We start from the raw sequence: 22,791 nt of genomic DNA, 5'->3' as shown, positions 1-22,791 counted from the left end.
ATGTCGTAGCATGTGGAAAGAAAGCGTCTGTTAACTTCCGTTTTTTTTTTGGAAGGTCGATTCAATTATTTCCGGTTCATCGCAAGGTTCGCAAGGGCATGGAAACGGAGGAAAAACACGATGTAACTCAGTATTTGACTGTTTTACGTCGTGCAAAATCTGATAATGAAAAGTTTGCAGCACTTCTTATGGTAAAGATTCTAAAAAATGCAACATAATTAACATAGTTACTCGGAAATTTTTCTTTGTCATATATTTTCGCGATGTTATACTGTAAACAAAAGGTGAACGGTTTGATTGTAATCATTGTTTCATAAAAATCTTTAGTATTGTAGTTAAAGTTTCTCAGTTCCCAATAAATAATCCATTTTATATTGCATAGATTCGCATTCTGTGAGTGTATTTGACCATCAGCACATGGCATCAAGCCTGTTCAGGGTGATTTAGACTTAAAGTTATTTCGGCCCCAAGATGTATCAGCCCCAAATTACCCAAGACGTTTCGGCCCCAGACGTTTCGGCCCATCTCAAAATCAGCCCCAGGCAGAATAAGAAGTGTATTTTAAACCGGTATATTGAGAGCATTTCAATAAATAAATCAATTGATATATATAATAATATACATTTAACGGAAATAGCTAGCCGTACAGGCCCGTACAGCTAGCCTAAAGTTGTAGCCATACGCGAGTCACGTACGACTAGCACGGACACACTGTATTGGCTAGCTGTATGACATTTTCAAAATTATATGGAAGTTGAATATGCATATGTTATTTTATGACTTTAAGCGAGGATTTTAACCAAGAAACAGCAATTGTCTTCGTATGTTTACTTTTTAGAGATTAATCGCCTTGTTGGCTAAAGTAAAAAAGTACAAATATCGATCTTTGTCATCTCAAGACGTTGAGAAAAATAGCGTTTGGTCGCAGTTAAATAACATCAATTGAAATAGTTTACAAAATTTTGATGATAATCCTTTTTTGAAATGAAACAAAAATAAAACACGAAAATTATTGTTGTTGGGCTCTGATAATTGCGTCAATTACCGACTGTATAGAAGTTTGATATATGAAACGCATTTTAAATTTCTATTGTCAGTCCCTGGGAAGGCTTTGATAAAGGCTAATTAATTGATTGTGCTTTTACATGTATGTTCGATATTTATCTACTGTATTTGAAATTATACAATTATTTTTGCTTTTCACCATTTTTTTTTTCAATGTTCTAAGCTTCTTTTTATTTATTCCACTCTGATCATTATTTATTCGATCCATGTGCTTAATTAACAAAAATTCATCTTTCATACAAATCATAATTATGAGGCACAAAATAACACATGCATGTTCGACTTCCAATCATAGTCATGAGGCACAAAATAACGCTTGCATGTTCGACTTCCATATAATTTTGAAAAGTGCCGTATGGCTAGACAATACAGTGAGTTCTGGCTAGTCGTACGTGACTCACGTTCGGCTAGAACTTTTGGCTAGCCGTACGGGCCTGTACAGCTAGCCACTTCCTACATTTAATCATCTTTTATAAGAATAAGGTTATAATAGTATGGGGAAAGTAATCAATACAAAGAGAACAGAACATAAACTTTATTTGAAAGAATAAAATACACAAACAAACATATATTGATAAACAAATGTGAACAGACATTTATATAAATAACATGTTTACAATAAAAGTGACAAAACAACATGTATACTTTAGCAACTTCCTTGAGGAACTCTAACGTAATCAACTCCCCAGAGACATAGGCGTCCTAAATCTCTAGCTGTTCATGCAGCCTTCGATACTTGGGACGTCTGTACCTTGTAAGTAAGTGTTCATGGACATGTTCACTTTCCGCGACAGAAGGGGAATTAGAACATACATCTGTACATTCCCTTAAACCTTATTTAAAGCAATACTATAGTAGGGCCGAAATGTCTCACGGAAAAGGGCCGATATGTCCAGGGGCTGATTTGGTTTGGGGCCGAAATGTCCTGTTTGCTTCAGGGTTGTCTTTATATAAGCCAGTCGCTTAAATTATTTACTGTATCAAACAATCTTTAGGGTGGCTCAAATCTCTTGAAAAAAAAACAAAAAAACAACAATATTTTTTGTGTCATTTCCATAGTGAAAGTTCAATATTTAGTCAATCATTTTAACAATAATCTTGGACAATAAGTAAATAACAGGCACAGTCTTATTTAAGATCAAAGAAAAATCACTTTGGCTAAAAACGATATATGACAGAGAGACTGTAACTGTCTGTGATTTGGTAACTGCCCATATTTGGGGATGTAGAATATCATCAGCCAATCAGAGCGTCCATTTGCCTGTGAATCAATTAACCGCCTACTTCTTAATTTTTTTTTATAGTTGTGTCAGACAAATTTTCATATATTTGTAACCAGCTAAAGTGCTTGTGACATATCTTTTCATTGATCAATAAGCAACAAACACATTAATACATTTTCATTTTAACTATTTTAATTAATTCTTGAATTAAAATACTACAGAATCGCTGATTTAGATTAAACTTAAGTCCTTGATCTTTGAATGTTTTTTTTTAATGTAAATGCAACTTAATACACAGTTTGGCATGTTCAGTTGTCTGCATATTTACGCAAAAAGTGAATGTTAGTCGAACTAATTAGACATTTAATGAGACATGGAGATAATTTTGGATGGGCCATATCCAAAAAACAGCTTGACATTACGAGTATGAAAAAAACAAAAAAAAAACAGTCTGTAACATGGGTCAAACCATTCACGCTGAATTAATTAGACTAGGTGACTGTGTGAAATACAATTATAAAAATGATTTAAAATTATAGGACAGGGACCCAGAATACTTCCAAAATGAAGAGCAGACATACTTTAATATTACCCATAATTCAGATTAAAAAAATGAGTTTATATAAAAATATGTATGAAAATAATATTAAGGTGCCGACTGCATGCAGTACAAATTGAACTGGGTAGCAATTTTCCACAGTAATCTCTACTAAGACCCCATTAGTGTCAAACCCTGACTAATCAGTTTGTTTTTCTTTGTAATTTTATTTCTTATAAGGATATAAAAGATACTCTTTTTCTAATTGACTGTGTTATTAATTTTAAATTAAGGTGGCAAAGACATCAAAAGATAAATCATTGGATGTAGATATAAAACGAGAAATCCTTGATGCTGTAGGAGTGAAATTCTTCTCAAGGCTTCTTAAGACAAGTAAGTTATTTAGCATGTTTATCACATAACTATCTTCAAAACTAATATGTAGATCAACCCTACCCCCACCCCCACCCCAACCCCCACTCTTGATCCTGCATGTGTCAGTTACATTTCTGTCGCATAGAAACCATAAATGAACAGTATGGGGAAGTTTAAGTTAACATAAACTGAAAATATTTTTTCATAAGTTTTTTTATTCATTTGCAGTATTTACACTAGATGAATTATCTATTAAATAATCAGCATCAGTTTCAATTCACAAAGTACTATGTATGGTCAGTTTGAAATAGGGGAAACTACTTGTTTGGAAGTGTGTACTATTTGACTACATTATTATATTCATACTTGACTACATTATTATATTCAGTCATACTTGACAGACTACTATATTTTATTCATACTTTGCATACATCTCAATAATATTTGAGTGTTGTGCAAGCTTCAATGGATATATTTTTTATATTTCAGACAAAGTACCAGAGGACTGTCCTGTAAATATATACAAGAATGTTGCCATGTCAGTATTGTCTGCATTATGTATGGAGCCTGAAGTTGTATGTAACAAAATCATATCACATTGTTTTATAACAAAAGACCTAGTTGATTTTATGTCATTTTTGAGTCTTATAAAATAATTACTGCAACCAACGATGTGGCAAGAACAACAAATTTTTTTTTCATGTCACTGTCAGAATTAATAAATACCAGGAAAAAGTGGAGTTGGCAGAATGTATTAATATATTCTGGGATATATACCTAAAATACAGTGTAATTCCATCATTTCTTTGTGAAATAATCTGTTTTGTCATTGAAATAATTTCTTTGTTCACAAATAATGAAATACATGTATTATTTTAGCATTCTGCCTTTCCAACTGCTGTAACTTAGCATTGCTTAGTAGTCTGTATACAGTGATTTACAATAACTGGTCATTATTTTAGTGATGTCTAGTTACACAACAACATCTTGAGTGTTTGGACTTGTACATAGGTGAGATATGTTTGCAATAAATAATTTATCTTTACTACATGGAACATGGTATAATATACTTGATTTTTGTACCATTTTTTCTAATTTTGGTATGAGCCGAAGTCACTGAATAGTCTGTTTTGTTTACAGGCAAGTAGTCCAGTTCTGACAGAAAATGTGACAAGTTTCAACAACATTGTTCTCCTAAACTCAGAGTAAGTTTTGTTACAAATAATTTTTACAGTCATCTTGAATTTCAGACATTGTTATCTTATGATCTATGTTTGATATTTATGTGACTATTTTCCTGAATGGGCCTTCATTGTCTAGTGGTTACGGTTGTTGACTCCTAATCACTTACCGCCACTGCTAGGGGTTTGAGTATGGCTTAGGCTTTTGAGGAAGCTATAATGCTGGCTGTAGGTTGGTGGTTATACTAAGGTTTCCACTTGTGCTGGAATACACAAAGAAAACCAATTAGAGTCTTCCTTCACTAGTAAAGCTAGAATGTCATCATATTACCATTACACTGTCTGTGACTTATAAATCAATAAAAAATGTCATTATTAAGTATATTGTTAAAGTGAAGTGTCCTCTATCAGGGGGCTATACATCAAATTGTGATCACATTTCTTTAAGGAATTCAAATTTTCTAGATGAATATAAATTGAATTGTATGTATTATTATCTTAACAGTTGTTTGTTTATTTTGTTTCTTATTATTATTTTTCTCTTTTGTTCATGTCAGATACAAGCTTAAAGCTTATGTTTTTTACTCTTGACCATTATGGACTATAAATAAAGTTTGTCTTACTGTCTTATGTCTCAGTGCAAGAATATGCTATTATCTTCATTTGATTATATTTAGTTATGATAGTCTAGTACAAAGGTTAATTTATGGTGTATACTGTTTTATGATGTATTATTTTTATGTATTTAAAGGGAAGCTGAAGACAAGCAGCTGATAGATGACACATATGATTGTTTCAACAGTTTATGTCAGTCAGAGCAGGGTCTTAAATGTCTTCTCCGTGCAAAATCTGTGTCGACATTCTGCCAAGCTGTTATCTCACAGAACTATGGTACAGTTGTATGAGCTAATTTTTGTTGATTCTTGGTTTTTCAATAAATCAAATAATTATAATACTTGAAACAAGTGTTATCAAGGTGTAAATGCAGTGATACTCACACATAATCTGTTCTCTTTTTCACCATTTCTTTTTTATATTCTATTCCATGTCACTTAAAAAACATTGTGATTTTTTTCAGCTTAATTTTAATAATGGACATTACATAAAACACATTTTTTTATGTATCTACCACTGTAATGGAAAGTAGCCTGGGAGCAGAATCAAAAATGATGAGTTAAAATTGCAAAATCTTAAAGGTTTTTTTAGGTGTTTTTTATTTTAATCATGCTTAAACATGAAAATATGTATCATTATATGAGTGGGTATGGATGGATTATTGAAATATTGTTTGATTATTCAGGTTTTGAGAAGGCCCATGAGTTGATATGTTGCATGGTGTCATGTTACGGACCAGATACGTGGAACGGGTACGAGTCATCATATCATGCTTATGTCAACTTCCTCGGACGACAGTTCCTCGAGGATGAGGTATTTTTATTACATGTTTTGCAGTAGATTACTGAATTATAACGGTTAATTATATTCTGATAATTTCACAGTAATGATTACCAAATATAATTTCACAGTAGCCGAACTATATTTGGCGTAAAAATAAAATATTTATCATTAATGAATGTTTTTTCAGCGGAAATGTAGTCAATCATAATAAAAAATGTACGTGATAACTGTAGTTCGTAAATATTTACGAACGTTGTGCTGAAAAACATCTAAAATCTAAAAATAATCATGGTATTATATTTTGCTTCAACATTGTGACGTCATTATTTGATGACGTCATTAAGATAAGAGCATGACGTTACGCGGCAAAAATCAGTAAAATGGTGTAAAAATCGTTAAAAAATCATGAAATAAACAGAAAATTTGTTTGTTTTACATGTGAGATCAAATAATATTTCACTCGTGAACCCCATCTATTATATTTTCACTCGTGGCTACGCCACTCGTGGTAAAAATTGCATCTGGTGTTCACTCGGTGAAATATTTTTCGATCTTACACTGAAACAAACAAATATCCTCTATATCTTTTTTACTATAATGCATTTGTGAAATTTGGCTTGCCCTGAATGAGATCTGGTCCAGTTCATTGTTTAAAGGATTCTATTTTGATAAAGTTTAGCTAGTAGTTTAGCGTTTGTTAAGATTACACAAAAGAGCATACTGGGTTATGCTCTGCTCCATATAATACTGCCATGAAAATGCCTTTATTTCAGGTAACATTAAGTGAGTAAATGAAATGATAAGGCTGGAAACTAGGGCTGAAAGTAGATATAAATTTGTTTGTTGCTTTTAAAACAGGACCATAGAATAGTTAGCAACTGTGTTAAATCGCAGTAGTGATAATTGTGATGCTTCTTTAAGACCTTTTTACTGGTATTGTAATGTGTAGGAGACAGAAACAACTAAACTAGTAACAGTATTTAAACATGTGAATAGTTGGTATTTGATAATACCTTAATTTAAGAATCATGATATATATTTCAGACATTACACAAGTTTGAGATGTGTAAAACTTTGGTATTTCTCCTGTCAGCAGCCCCAAATGATAAGGTAAGATTGTCTGACATAAGTGATAGCAATCTGACATAAGTGATAGCAATCTGACATGAACGATAGCAATCTGACATAAGTGATAGCTATCTGACATAAGTGATAGCAATCTGACATAAGTGATAGCAATCTGACATAAGCGATACCAATCTGTCATAATTGATAGCAATCTGACATAAGTGTTGGCAATCTGACATAAGCTATAGCAATCTGACATAAGCAATAGCAATCTGACATAAGCGATAGCAATCTGACATAAGTGATAGCAATCTGACATAAGCGATACCAATCTGTCATAATTGATAGCAATCTGACATAAGTGTTGGCAATCTGACATAAGTTACAGCAATCTGATATAAGCGATAGCAATCTGACATAAGCAATAGCAATCTGACATAAGTTATAGCAATCTGACATAAGCAATACCAATCTGTCATAAGTGATAGCAATCTGACATAAGTGTTGGCAATCTGACATAAGTTATAGCAATCTGTCATAAGCGATAGCAATCTGACATAAGTGTTGGCAATCTGACATAAGTGATAGCAATCTGACATAAGTGATAGCAATCTGACATAAGTGATAGCAATCTGACATAAGTTATAGCAATCTGACATAAGCGATACCAATCTGTCATAAGTGATAGCAATCTGACATAAGTGATAGCAATCTGACATAAGCGATAGCAATCGGACATAAATGATAGCAATCTGACATAATTGATAGCATCAGACATAATATTAGTGATCTTACACAGGTATATTGTTCTGATATCAAGTTTAATGCTCTCAAATTTATCAATTATAGTGTAAAAATATGTTTAAGTAACAGTGCTTTGATTTATGAAATGTTATTTTGGTAATAAGTTTATTTTTCTTTTGGTAATAAGTTTATTTTTCTGTTGTTAGTTTTATTTATTTGTAACATGACATGTGATGTTGCAATTTGAAACGTTCTGATATTAGTAATAATTATGTCTGCCTACTGAGTTCAATACGGAGAGGTTTGGATATGTTATCCAGTGGTCACTAGTTCTATTCTTGTATGAGGCAAAATTTCTCGATGACTGTCAATCTCTGACATTGAGTTTAATGGTCATTTGTCTTGCACTGCTGATTCAGAAATCCTGTGGGATTTAATGTCAATCACTTACGGAGAAATTTGGAATTACTACTTTATTACCCAGGGAAGGTGGTTTGGTTAACCAAGATACGACCCAAAATATGTAAAAATCTATGTAAAACCAACAAGCAAAACAAGTAATATGAAATATTTTCTTACTAGGAAGAGACAATGGAGCCACCTTGGATACGTCCAATAGTGAGAGGACTGGATAATATACTGAGGAGTAAAATCAGTAAGTTAAAATACCTTGGTTTATATACAGTTCATCACAGACTTTCTTTAAAATACTTTTCTATAACATTTCCCTAAAATATTTTAATATAAATCTATATAAAATTGCAATATTGTGATGATATTTGTACAGATTTCAAAAAATGTGTTACAGTTAGTAGATTCTTTAGCTATTCCTTAACTGTAAAAGCCATAATTCAAAAACTGTAGTCAAAATAAAAAAGTCAAATTCATAACATTCATGTATGCGAGATGCAATATTGTTATTTTCTGGAGTAATGACATGATAATTAGAATACACCATTGCATCTTACAAAAATGTTGCAAAATAGGGATAACAAAAGCTGATATAAGTAGGCGAGAAGTACTCTTGGTATTTTACAATATTACCTGACGTCAGTCAATAGTTATTGATTCAGTAGGGTTTGTGCAATCCTTTAGTACTGGCACCCGGCATCAGTGTTTTAACATATGTTACAGGTCCAGCACAGAGGGAACCAGCATTAAAGCTTGCATCTATGATGGTACAAGTGTGTGGTATATATTCAATTCAACCACCGTACACATATGATTTTAAACTGTTCCTGTTAACTACACATCTATGCTGTGTAGAGGTCAGGATGGTTCTAGAAGATCCAGATCTCACGTTGGTTAGTACACATTTTTATGTAGAACATTTTATATGCAGGCAGGATAGGGACAAAAGCCCCACTTAAGCATCTAGAATTGATATGTTCATATCAGATGAAACGTCTATGCTGTGTTGCAAAGGTGCTTGAAGTCTAATATCTCCTTCATACCTTCATATATCTATAATTTACATAAAGTAAAGAAAGTTATCATTGCAAACCTTGTGATTATTTTATATATATGGGTAGGGTAGGGGTTTGTGTGTTAGACGTCAGGCATCTGTGTTGTGTAGTGGTAATAGGAATAATAGCAGAAGATTTACTAGCGCTGTCATTGAAAATAATGATATCAAACCCGAAATTAAATTCTCAAGGGTCGATGTTTGACTATAACAACAAAACATACTTCCTTTAAGACTGATATATTTGTGATTTCTTAAACAACATGACGACAGTATACACTGTACTAGCTATTTTATTTGAAATTCTATCAATATTTGGCTGCCTATAAGTTAGTGACAGGCCTAGATCGTAATCATATAATGACATTAACTCTTTACATCATATGCATCTTACGCTTCTAATTTTGTTTTGTTAACATTTCCTGCATTCATTGTGCACAATGGATTTAAAATTGTGATGTATTACAGCATGTCTGTGATGGTTAGAATTAAAAGATAGTCTTCATTTCTATACTGAACATGTGTAAAGTTGGTTACTGGATATGCTTCCAGTTATTGAAATTGTCTTGTTTCTTAATGAAGGCTTCAGATAAAGGGAGGTTACTATCATCATGTTATACATTCATGGAAAATGTGATAAATCATTTAACATCTGGGGCAACAATTGACATAGATGATCGTCAGGTGATGCAGCTACACTGTGCAATGGTTGGAGCATTTGGTGCTGTGATAAACTTTCTTAAACGTGTCTCCTTGGATACAGATGTTCAGGTAGAAAATCTCTAATCATATAATATTCTCTATACCAAGGAGTTCTCTAATATTCAATAAATAATCTCTAAACCAGTGATTACTCTACATTCAGAACTGCCTCGGCTATTATCTATAATAACCTCGGAAACAATACGGATTGAGAGTAGTTCTACCACATGGTTAACAGATGTAAACAGAAACAGAGATAATGTAAAACGAATGTATATATTTGACATCTAATGTCTGTTCCGGTACTCTTATGCTTGAAAATATGTCTTGACAACAATTTGTAATTTAAATATGCTCACTGATGTTCAATTTTAAACAAATCCGACTAAATGTCAACAGGTTGGTTTTTTGTACTTCTGGTTTCTACAGCCATATTAATAAATATATAAATAATGTATTATTTGCTTTTGTACCTATGAATTCACTTATTTTAGGTGGACTTTTACTACATATATTGGAAATAAACTTGTCAACAACTCCAATTATTAAATTACTATTTGTTTACATGTTTAGTTTCTTAACGTAGGTTAGACCGGAATATCGCATCCTTTCTGTGTATTCTTACTATTGTGTTCGAGGTCCTTATCCGAAGACTGACGAAAAGGGCCGAGTAGTTGCAATTGGATTACTCTATAACATCAAAAATACTCTCTAACCTGATATTACTCTGTAATTGGTTGTTTGTCTTGTTTTTAGGCTGTTTTTTTTTTTAAATACAATTTTTGTCGTATCTTGTCAATCTGACCACCTTTCTGGCCTTTAACACAGTATTATTGTGACGGTATAGAACTGTTCACTAATTAGAGGAGAAAATGTGTAAATGGCTGTTAAACTCTGATGGAATGATCAATAAAAAGTATCCTGTTGATGGTCAAGGCTTCAGGTCCATGTCAGGCTGCACACTGCACATTTTCGCACACTGTGACATAATATAAAACCTTGAATGCAACATGGTCTTACAAGAACTTTTTTTAAGCTGCTGAAATGAAGAATCTTGACTTGTAATCACCTGGTATTATAAATTATGTAATTTCATAATCAACTAATGATAACTTTATTAAACAAAGTCAAATTCCATCATTTTTAGATGCATTATTGGAAGAATAGGGTCAACCATGCTTTTGTGTTGGTGTGGCCGTAACTCTTTGGTTAGTTTTTTTTGCGTGCAAGTTGGTATCTCCAAAACTACTGAAGAGAATGAATTAAAACTTCACGCTTTTGTTCGCTGTGATTATTTTACATAATGAACGTAGGTCCTATAACTCTAAGTAGCCTTGTTACAGAGTTATGCCCATTTTCTTACTGTCAAACAGTTAGAATAGTTGATCATGCTGTCTGATGGATGGCTTTTGTTGTGAGTTCAAAATTCGACAATATATAATTATGTTTTTACAGTGGAATAGCATTATTCTGGCTACAGTGAGGGTCCTCGGAGCATGGATGGCGGAGGAGACTTCGGCACTGAGGGAAGAAATCTATGAACTTATACCTTTCTTAGTACAAATCAGGTTTGCACTTTATTCATTTTTGGTATTTCTTAAGAAATTGTATCTTTAGTTGCTTTTGCTTTTTATTTCCTTTCCTGTTTCTTAAAAAGGTTGATTTTTAGTTCTTTTTGCGTGTTCGGTTTTTGGTTCATGATTTTTCTTTTTAGCTCATGGCTGCCATTATAGAAGTAAATATATTGTTTATAATGCTGGTAGTTAGGATTTAAGTCCTAATTGTAGCTGAAATACCAACATTGTCCAGCTTTTGTAGTTGGTAGTAGATCTGTAAATTGGTGAATTTTGCCATAATTTGTTTGGTTGATGGATCATTATTTTGTCTTTCATTGCAGTAAAATGTGTATACCCCCAGATAAGTTGAGGAATAAAGCTATAGAACAAGGACATAGTAAAGACAATGAAAAAGGAAACAAAACTGCAACAGAAAATGAATCAAAATCCATAAATGATCTAGATAATAATGAAAATATCAAAGACAGTGTTGAACCAGTGGTAGTAGAAAGTGATAAAGATTTGAGTGCAAAGATGAATGGTGTGTCTGTGATGGATAAAGATAATGATAGTGAATCTATAGAAAAGATTGGGGAAGGTACTGATCATGTTCAGGGATCAAAGACAGACAAGTCAGTGTCAGAACAGTCGGGGGATCAGGTTAATAATGGGGGAGATTCTGAAACTGCAAATGTAAAAAGTGTTGATTGTAGTAATGGTTTAGATAATGAGAAGGTAGAAAATAATAGTAAAGATTTGGTTGAGGAGGATGATGTTAGTATGGGAGAAAAAGCTAAGAGATTAAGTGATTCCAGGCTTGAGAAGGAAGTTTTGAATGCTGCTGAGCTGCAAGAACTGCATGAAAAGGCAGATATATTACATTTTCTGTTACCAGCTTTATGTCATTTGACAGCAGAAGAGGACCCGAGACATATACTGTTACAATGTGGAGGTCTAGGTGTCCTGGATCTATACATGTGGCGGCAGTGGGAGAGACTTGTAGATCAAGAAAATCTTAGGGAAACTCTGGTAAACATCTTTTTGTTTTAGTTTACTTATTTTGTGTTTGTTTTAAAACATGTTAGTATTAATATTCTATAAAAATAGTGTTGTAGTTACCTGTTAGTGCTTGTATTAACATTTTAGACAACCATTTTAGAGTCATGCAAACTTAAGCAAGACCTTTCTATAGACTGCTCAATTTAATTATTCCATCCAATCAAAAAACAGATGTTTTTATGATTACTTCTCTCTAAGATAAATTTCCGTTTAACCAATATAAATTCATTGATATCATTATCTCTATATGCTAAAGAGAACAATGCCTCTTGCTTGTGCAACTAGTATAGCAAGAGTACTGTTTGCACATTTTATTAAAACCTGACTTGAATTTATACAATACTGTTGGCAGCTCAATTAGGCAGCGTGGGCCTTGTGGTTAACAAATTTGATTAGTAATCTAAGGATTGCTGACTGCGTTGGTTCAAACCCTGCTGTGGGCAAGCCATTGTTTCCTTGGGCAAGAAACTTTACATTCATTGCTTAGAACTGGTTGGTTCCAGGAATGGAATAGAGAGTATTTCAATAAGCTAATAGCTTCCAACACAAATTAAACTAAAATAAATTTGTATAAACTAGTAAGGCTTTTTGATATAATTATGTAAATTTTTTTAAAATTCAAAGCTGGACACAACTATTGTACAGTCTGTTTACAGTCTTAAAGGTAAAGTTGGTAAAGATTTATACATGGTATTATATGTATATGTGTCTATATGTTTCAGTCGAGCCTGGTAATATTGTGTAATATATTCCTGAACCTTATCATTGTTGAGCCAGCCCTCGTACCAGAAAACCAGGAATTTTGTCATATTCTTTTACTTGTGTGTAAAGGAATAAATTTAGCTGGTATGTATGCTATGTTTATTGTAATCATTTTTATTTTATTTTACTTTTTTGTTGACTTTTTCTCTGAAAAGTCCATGGTATTTTACCCTTACAATGTTAAATGTCTTTAATTAACTTGAACATCTTTCAATCTGGACGAAACCATTCATTTTAGGTAAAATTTCAAAAAATTTTATTGACTGAATAGCAGAACAGTGCACACCATGATCGTACAGTATAAATGTGTTTGTTTATGTTAGTATGCACTGGTTGCATTAGTAGACTCAGGCTATGGGTTGAACCTCAGGATAATTGCAATGACTGTAAAATATTACAGGCAACTTCTGCAGGAAGTTGTTTAATTTTTCAATTTATAGTAGTATATGACCCGGTGGGCTGTTGTTTTGTTGTTTTTTTCTTTCATGCCAACTAATGACAAGTACATTTTTTACAGCTCATTAGCTAAGTAATTTTCACACTATTGTTAAGTAAAATTACCCAGTGACATGTAATTGCTTATCCATGATGGTTATCAGACTTCCAGTTGCTCAAATTTAGCACTCTGAAATCAAAACACATCTACCCTCCGCCAGAGAGTTCAGTATCTAAATCAGAATACATATAAAATATGAATTAAATATGCATTGTAGTAGTTGAAGTGAAACAAAAGCCATGTTGATTGAAAAATAATTTCTTATTTTAGAGCGAGATCCGGACTATATTGTATTATGGTCTCACATGGTAACATTGGGGCTGATGCTCATCCGAGCCTTACACTTGAATATTGGTATGTTAATAAATTTACTACCTTCTTTATGTAGTTTTAAATATCGTTATTGGCACATTTGTTAAGCTTTTGGTATGCAGGAATGGAGTTTGTGACTTGTCCTCTCTGATAAATTGAAGGAAGGGGAACAAATGCCTCGAGATCTTCCACCTTGAATGCTGAAAATTTAACTGAAGCAAATAATTGTTAACATCATATCTGTAGAAGACATATATATTTATAATTTTATCATATTGTATGTTTTCTAGGACTATTTTTCATTGAATAATCGTGATATTTACATAGTTTTATATACTTAGCGGCTTTCAATTTATGATGAAATTACATTTTTTTTCTTCTGAAAAAGGGAAGAAAGCTGTATTATAAATTCAATATAAAGATTCCTGACAGGTTATATGGCTGTATGTAAATGTTTTTTTTTACAATATAACCTGAGCTGCTAGGCACAGTTTATATAATACAAACATAACCGCTTATATAGGGCCATATAACCTGTAAAAATCTTTATAACTAATACTTTATGGTAGTAGTGTCAACGAGCACAGAACTTTTAAAATATTTACTATTTAAGATAAAACTAAAACAAAAATTGAACAAGCATTTTATGAATAATTATATATTATGTGTCATGTTTTACTTTGTCTAGACGATTTCCTTGAAAAGGACAGTGTTGTCAAGTTTTTCGAGTCATCTATCAGGTTTCTGAAAGGAGCCTATACACCTAAATCCAGGAAGAGACAGGCTACCCTTGATATTGTAGATACATACAAAATGGCATGGGAACAAATTTCACAGACTTGGTTTCTTAGCATGCAAGGTAAATAAATTTACGAAATTGAGCGGACATTTTTTAACGTGTAAATATGAATAGGTTGCCATATGTCATATTTATCAAGCTCTGAAGGTTAATTGGTTATGTTGCATTTAAGTTGTTAACTGTTGTAAGAACTTAGGAAATGTTCTACTTACCAAGGTCTAGTGTTGATAAGAGGTTTTTGTTTGCACAATCAATTCTTGTCACTAGAAACTTCACACATGTTTTCAAGGTCATAATTGTAGTTCACTTCTCAAGGACCAATTAATCTAGCTGAAATATTCAAAGGGATATCCTTATCAGCTGTACATCTTGGTCAGGGAAACACTTGGTTAAAGTATTAATTGTAACTTAATAGCTGATTAACCACTGACGGTTTTCACTTTAAATTTTGTACTGTCAAAGACTCCTAGTTAGGATTTTACAGAATTTTTCCCCTTTCTTAACTTTTACATGATCTTTAAAGTATTTTAAAACCAAGAATGACATATTGGTGCACCATAGCAGCAAATGAACAACACAAATCTTAAAAGTGGATAGGTCTACAATGGGTAAATTTTTTATTAGTTTTTCAAATATTTAAAAAAGAAAACATTTAGCCAATGTATCATTTGGATATTCTTATAGAATGCTGGTTGAAAAAGAATTGTTGGTAAAATTGCTGAATAATTATATTTTGTTGTAGAACACTTTCTTATCTGCTATATAAATATATGTAATATTGGATCGTGTATCTCACACTTGCCAACAACTTCCATGTATAATTAATTTGTGGTTTGTTGTTGTGCCTGATAACTTAATATTATCAACACAAAATTTTATTCATTGTATTACATACCTTTAGTTATAGACCAATTCACTTTAATTGTAATGACTTCCTCTCTGAAAATTTTACACTTGAAAGTTATATTTCCATAACTAGAAATAAGGGGAAAAGAAAGGAATTAAAGGGAGAAAAATTGAACATGTATTGAAACAATTATCTGTCTGTTTATTTTGGAGTAAAAGATCAATATAATAGTTGTTGTTGTTGTGTTTTTTCAAGCATTTGCATACTGTATATCAACATATGAAGATTTACCGACCATTGTCTTAAAAAGTGGCTGGTTACCAGGTCTCCTTAAAATACTCACTGATGTGAAAGGTTTGTCAATGTTTAAATTACTTTACAAGCTTTCCAGGTATACTTTAATGCTGCGCCCGTCCAGATGAGCAAAATTATTTAAATAAAATCAAACCTGAGAAAAAATGTACCAAGATTTTAGTAAATGTGACAAGATTCAAAATTCTAGTATTAATTTACATGTCATGTGCGATTAATGACCAAATTTTTAGTATTTATATCTATATTTCTACTGCGTTACTAACACAGTAAGGGCTATTTTTGCAAATTTTGACATCTTTTTGGTACTTTACATGGGTTGTAAGTGACATTGATAATGTGTAAATTGCATTATTTTGGTAACTTCACAATATTATACTGTTAAGTACATTTTTAAATTTTCATGAAAATTAGTAAGAATCTGGAGGCATGCTGCTTTAATATTTCTGTCAGGATTTTAAAGGAGCTTTTTTAAAGAAAAATAACAGAAAGGCTTGTTATATATACACGCAAGTCTGATTAAATCAAAACTATTATAGATTTCATATCGTAAAACAATGAACAACATTTTGAACAAAATATTCCTAAAATTCTGTTTCATGAGTTTAAAATATTAATGATAACCACATTTATTTTTTGCATTGAACATACATGACATTTATTTAATTAAAACTTTAAACATTGCTGCAATCAAATGATATAATATACTATTGTACCTTATTCTCATTGTTTGATTATTTTCAGCAAATTCTGTTGCCGAGGAAACACGCAGCTGTTTCCTGTTGTTGTTGACTGCTATTGCTAAGGTAGATAAATCAGCAAAGTCTGTGATACGAGAGAAAGGAGGGCTAGATTTAGCTAGGTATGATAGTATACAAGTTAATATAAACCATCTATTAACAGAACGTCAGTGGCTGAGTGGTTATGGTTGGAGAATTAAAATCATTTGCACCGTCACTACTTTTGGTTCATATCTGCCTCAGACAATAGAATGTTTCATGTTAGGTAGCTTTCAAGCTAGTTTATAATATGTTGGTGGTTCCACTTGTTCTTACAATAATGAATGTAAGGGTACCCAAGATATTCCTTCACCAGTAAAGCTAAATTGACACCATTTTACCTTTAATAGATATGATTTTTTTTGCAGAATTAAGAAATTTTAAAAAACCCTTCTAGGACATGATAAAATCATTTTGAGACCTTTATCTAGGATAAAATAAAGTGCTTCACAAAAAAATTATCAAGTAAAAAGAAATTATTATGACTGTGATTTAAAAGTGTTGATTTCTATTTCTGTATATGCAAGATTTCAACATTAACAACAAAGAAATAAACTGTATCAAATTGTTAACTTTAACCTTAAAGTTTTTATCATCAGATCTGCATTTTACTTTTCATATCTTGTGTTTATCATAATTTGTTAATTAGGCATGTAAGATTTTAAAAATGATATATGTTGTTCACGAGTTTTTTTCTGTGAAACATAGGCCCTACAGCTTTCTGTGGAGAAATTGGAAGTTTCTTTTATCACCTTATTATTGACTGATATCTTAAATATAAGGTGTCTTGATATCTTACTGACCTCTACCCTTTGGTTTCGGGTTGATTTGATGAAGGTCATAGTGACTAAGGCTATAAATAAATGTTTCTACTTTGTACTTTGTTTAGGTTTGTGAAAGTGACATTGGGGAACCTTCAATAACAATTGTGTGAAGTAATTCTTGTTTTCATCAATGTTATCTTATTGAACATAATTTGATATACTTTATATATTGACAGATCTTTCAAGTCATCTGAGTTACAAGAAATCCTTCAGGCATCATAAATTGTCCTCATGATGATGATTACTAACCATGGAGACCAGGAGAATTCCAGGAAGTCAATTGTTGCCATGGAAACTGTGGATTTAGAACAAGACATTCTTGTCTTTCATTTTAATCACAGTCACTGAATTCTATATCAGCTGTTCCTGCAATGTTTGACTTCTACGAAGGACTTTTAGAACCATGAAAATTAGCAGTTACCATGGAAACCAAGCATTCAACCATTATTTTACCATTTGATGATCACTTAATAAATAGTGTGTTCAGACATTTACTAAAAAGAAAAACCAGAATGTATATGTTTGTCTTGAATAAAATATTCAAACCTTTAAATTGCTTGAGACTGGCACTGACAGGGACTTATCAGTATCATCATTTTAGAGTCAGGCTAGCCTGCATATCTGTATAATTTATTTTGAGTCTTGAGCCTAATTCCTTATTCTTTTGGCAAATTAACAAGCCTTTTCAATAGATGAACAAAACAGGGTCAAATCTTTGAAAAAAAATAGGATAATGGTTTTTATATGAATTTTTGTTGTTGTTTAGAAATATGAGGACATGTTGCTCAAAAGTTCTCCTTGGCTCAGGTGTTAGGCTAAGACAGGTAAGTTTGGAGATCAGAATGTAAACTTGATACACTAATTTGGTTTTAACATATGGAAATTCTTATCTCCCATACTTCAATCTAAATAATAATGGCTACAGCAGCTCTGAAATTTAATCAGAAAAGCTTTTATTTTAACATTGTTAAGAATATCTACAAAAATCATTCTTAGATTTTGTTTCATCTTCAATTAAAATTTGATATTTCATACAATTTTGGCTGGCTATGGCTGGAGAGAACTGTTTGAATAAAGACATGTATTGTTTTGCCATTTAAAAAAAGAACAGCTATTTGATTGGTTGATTTGAACATGATGATATTTGAATATTGACCAATGGCATTGTTCCTTTTATAGACTGGTCTTCAATCTTTCATTTGTTGGTTTAAACCAGTCATTGTTAATATTTTAGAGGTATTGATATGTTTATTTTTGCACTGATATCTAAATATGAATATTTATATTATAACTTTTTATGTGCTTTTAACTAATTGAAGTTTATGACTTTAGAATTTGTTTTTCTTTTTTTTTGGTTGTTGTGAAGATTTGAAATATTAAAGCTTTAAAAGTAATATGTTATTGTCATTTGTTATGCCATTATTTTAGGTTCATGAACATAAATCATACCAAGGCATTTATACAAAAGATGTTCACACATTAAAAAACTAAACAAGTCCAGTTGAAGGATTGTTCATTAAGGATACATATCATTAACAAAACCTTGTTTCCTGGTTGTTTGACACATGTTTAGTCATATTTCGGCTGTTGATCCTAATCGGCTTTACTGGGTAACTAACCAGTAATTACCAATAAAACAGTTCACAAATGACTACTAAAAATTTTACTTGATTTCTGAACCAGCAGTGAAAGACAAATGACCATTGGACTTGATGTTTGAGATAAATTAACATGGAGAAATTTGGCCTCTATCGAACAAGTGACCTCCACACCACTCAAATGCTCTCCCTATTGAGCTAAATGTAACCTCATAATATCTACACTGAGTTAATCTCTTCACTGCAGTAATTGTATAATTACAGAAAAAAATACTTGCCTGGACATTTCTAGAATAATAACAGGAATTCACTATATCAGATGGATTCTTAGTTTCCTATTTGTGTATGTAAGATGTACAAAATGTTTACTTTTGTAGAAAGGAATGAAATTGAGTTAAATGTATTGTTTTCCCAACCTCAAACAAAAACTATCAAACAATCAAATCATTTCATATCCATAGTAACAACAGTATACCTGTTTTGTTGGCAAATGAAGGTTACCTGTGTGACAGTAGGGCCCCATTGGAAATATTAAAGAGTTTTATAACCATAAATATTTTATCAATACTGTCTATTTATCCTCTTAACTTAATACATGTATACTATGTTTATGAATAAATATATGATATGTATTTGCTGTACTCGTGTAATCATTGAAAGATCCATTTGTTTAAGACCAGAATTCAAGTTGTCGCCCTTGGATGACGTCATTGGGGGTATAAGCTACGACCTGAAGTACATTTATAAAGGGATATAAAGATCTTAATCCTTAGTACCCTTGTAAGAACACCAAATTGAAATTGCCAAAATTTTGTGTAATTGAATAAGATATAAAGGTTGGTCAAATGATTCCAAACTATCATGTATCTTAATACTCTTACCGACCTGTGCGTTAAAGATAAAGTGGTGTATTTTTTATTGGTGATAATCTTTTGCAGTAAGCAGGTTTATTTGGACTACACTGACCCGATAACCATACAACTCCCGTTTTAAAGTGGTTTGTCCATTGTCTAAGCTATTAATTGTTAATTGAGTGGAAAGGTTGTACATGTAATAGCCAGAAAACTGTATGATAATCTATATTATGGTTTGATTTTTTAACATTTATTTTTTTGTTCAAAGCTTTTATTACTCACTGCAGCTAAAAACTCTTGTTCCATGTTGATGATTGGTTATATATGGACATTTATATATACATGTACAAACGTTTTCTGAAGAAACTTTAAAAGGCGATTGTTTTTATTGAACAAGTTGTATCCATTAACTAAGTTTTAATTAGTAAATTTTATATTCTGACATTTCCATCTGTAAGACTTAAAAGGGACTCCACTGAGGTTTTTTGACATGACAGGACTGGAAATATTTTTTTGAGATTATTACTCCATTTGATGTAGATCTATACTAATAGCACTTGTGCAAAATTTCAGATCATTAGCTCGCTCCGTTTTTCCAGAATAATTATTATAATAGAGAAAAATGACCAAAAATTAAAAAGCGTTTAAGGTGACAACAGACACTTTCCGTGGTAATCACATAAATGTCATTTAAACCAACTTATTTTAGTAATAATTGTTATTTATTTAATCTTTTTGCATTAAATGTCGTTGATCATCATAAAAAATAACATATTTGAAAAAAATGTCTTTGTAAATGATTGATTTTTAATAAAAATCCTAAAATTTTAAATCGCCATATCAAAGTCATTTTTTATTTTTTTGTCATCAAACTTTTGGAAAATAAACATACTTATAATATCTGGGGAACCGTGTCTCAAATTTTGTCTATCTTTTCTCAAAAAAATATTACGTAACGTCAAACATTTTATGCGACTTTTTTCACCATACATATTACGTAATTAAAGATAATTAAGTCGCTGATTGAGCAAACAAAAATCCCTGACACGGTTCCCTCCGTAAATGAATTCCCTTTCATGTGCTTTAAACCGCATGTTAATTGCTTGATTATTAAAAAAGTTATGCCGATTCAAAGTTAGTCCGATCCGCATCAAACGAAGTGTCATAAATTGGCTGTTCTCTCTCGGACCCCTACGTTTCACGCTAAATAATTACATAATACACAAATATCGCACCAGAGAGGGTCACAAGTTGCGGTAACATACACTAACAACATTTTAGAACAGAACAGAACAGAACATATCTTTTATTCACCCAGGAACAAGAAGATATAATATCGTACAACATGGGGTTATTACGAAATTTACATGAACACAAAATAATACAGTATCCGGTCAATGAGTGTTACAATGGTACAAAATCGTAAGAAAAAGAGAAAGAGAAAAGAAAAAAAAATGAAATGAAATATAAGTTTTAAAAATTGATTGCTATTTAGAAACACGTGGGTTGCTGGAGACGGGGGAATGCTCACATTAAATCAACATTAAATAAATACTGATGTCACTCGGTTAATTTTTTTTTTTATTTATTTTATTTTCATGAATCGAGTGCGACTTTCAAGAAAAAACACGAGAAAAGTAGTCCGCTATCTATGAATGGAATTCCACATAACTGTTAATTGGGTTACTACTAGAATACGATTGGCTGTTAGTAAAGATTTCAGTTTGCCATTGGATAACTTACTGGAACAAAGCTAAAAATAAAAATAATTGTTCCGTACAGAATAGGGGCATGTTTACGTACAGAAGTGTTATTACAGGTTAAATTATCGTATAGTAAAGGTGAATTGGACTTAATTGACATTGTCTGGTAAGTGCATACGTTCATTTATAGTTTCATAAGAGTATGAATTGGTTTTAAGCTTTGTAGTTAAAAAAAAAAAATACATATAAAATGACATTTCTTTTCATAATTAATATTATGTGCAAAAATAACAAAAATAAATATAAGTAAAGATAAATAAAAAGAGGTAAAAAGAGAGGTATTGGTATCTTATCACTTGTATAGGGGCCTATCAGAAATTTTTTAATATAAGTCGTATGAAGCCACATACTTTCGAAAGTGTCCTTACGGAAGTTGATGTTAATAGAAGCTTAAAACCATAATCTGATACGGTATTTTCATGAAAGTTGATTTATCTGAAGAGTGTTCTTCTTTCATTTTGAAAACGGTCACAGTTTAACAAATAATGTCGTTCCGAACCTATTTCATTACGGGTACATAAATTACATTTTCTTTCTTGAAGTAAGGTTCCATCCCATCTGCCCGTTTCAATTGGGAGCCTGTGATTTGCAGTTCGATATTTAAATAAAGTGATACAATCACGCATTGGTAATAGCTTTAAATAGTTTTCAAAATCTGGGCTTTCTTTAAAGTTACTGTAAATTATGCCTTTATTAGACAACTGAATTTGTGAATGCCATGTTTGTCTAAATTGATCTATAAGTGTTTGTTTTACTGATCTATGTATATATTTTTCTATTATATTATGTTGATTTTGCCAAAGATCTGGTCTCCCTACCCCATTTAGAATACTTTTTATTTTATGACCCAGTGACATCTGACCAATTAAAAAGTTGCTGATTAATATCAGTTTATAACAGAAATTTCTTCACATCTTAACGTGATTTACCGTTAGTCTGGTATCGGTTGCACATATCACGTGACTTTCGGTAAAATTTGAGGCACTCGGGGGGGGGGGGGGGGGGGAATGGGACGTATTTGTGCACCGCTAGCGGGATATTTAATTGTTTCACATTTGAAGTTTATTATTA

General features: G+C 31.8%; 1 protein-coding gene across 1 annotated transcript; it reads left to right on the top strand.

Annotated features, from left to right (window-relative positions):
• The first annotated feature begins 33 nt into the window (after positions 1-33).
• Positions 34-18,899, top strand: LOC132755401 (neurochondrin-like). The gene is made up of 18 exons (XM_060746270.1): positions 34-191; positions 3,120-3,219; positions 3,691-3,776; positions 4,342-4,406; positions 5,134-5,273; positions 5,683-5,810; positions 6,825-6,890; positions 8,175-8,247; positions 8,727-8,896; positions 9,640-9,828; positions 11,215-11,327; positions 11,657-12,344; positions 13,097-13,220; positions 13,903-13,986; positions 14,633-14,803; positions 15,846-15,944; positions 16,647-16,764; positions 17,682-18,899. The coding sequence occupies exons 1-18, from the start codon at positions 99-101 to the stop codon at positions 17,725-17,727; spliced, it is 2,553 nt and encodes an 850-aa protein (XP_060602253.1). The 5' UTR covers positions 34-98; the 3' UTR covers positions 17,728-18,899.
• Positions 18,900-22,791: the final 3,892 nt, after the last annotated feature.

This window comes from Ruditapes philippinarum, unplaced genomic scaffold (genome assembly GCF_026571515.1).
Source record: "Ruditapes philippinarum isolate M1 unplaced genomic scaffold, ASM2657151v2 ctg1561_1_1_1_1, whole genome shotgun sequence".
Lineage (NCBI taxonomy): Eukaryota > Metazoa > Mollusca > Bivalvia > Venerida > Veneridae > Ruditapes > Ruditapes philippinarum.
The sequence above is the reverse complement of the archived record's forward strand: the minus strand, read 5'-3'. Positions and strand labels throughout refer to the sequence as shown.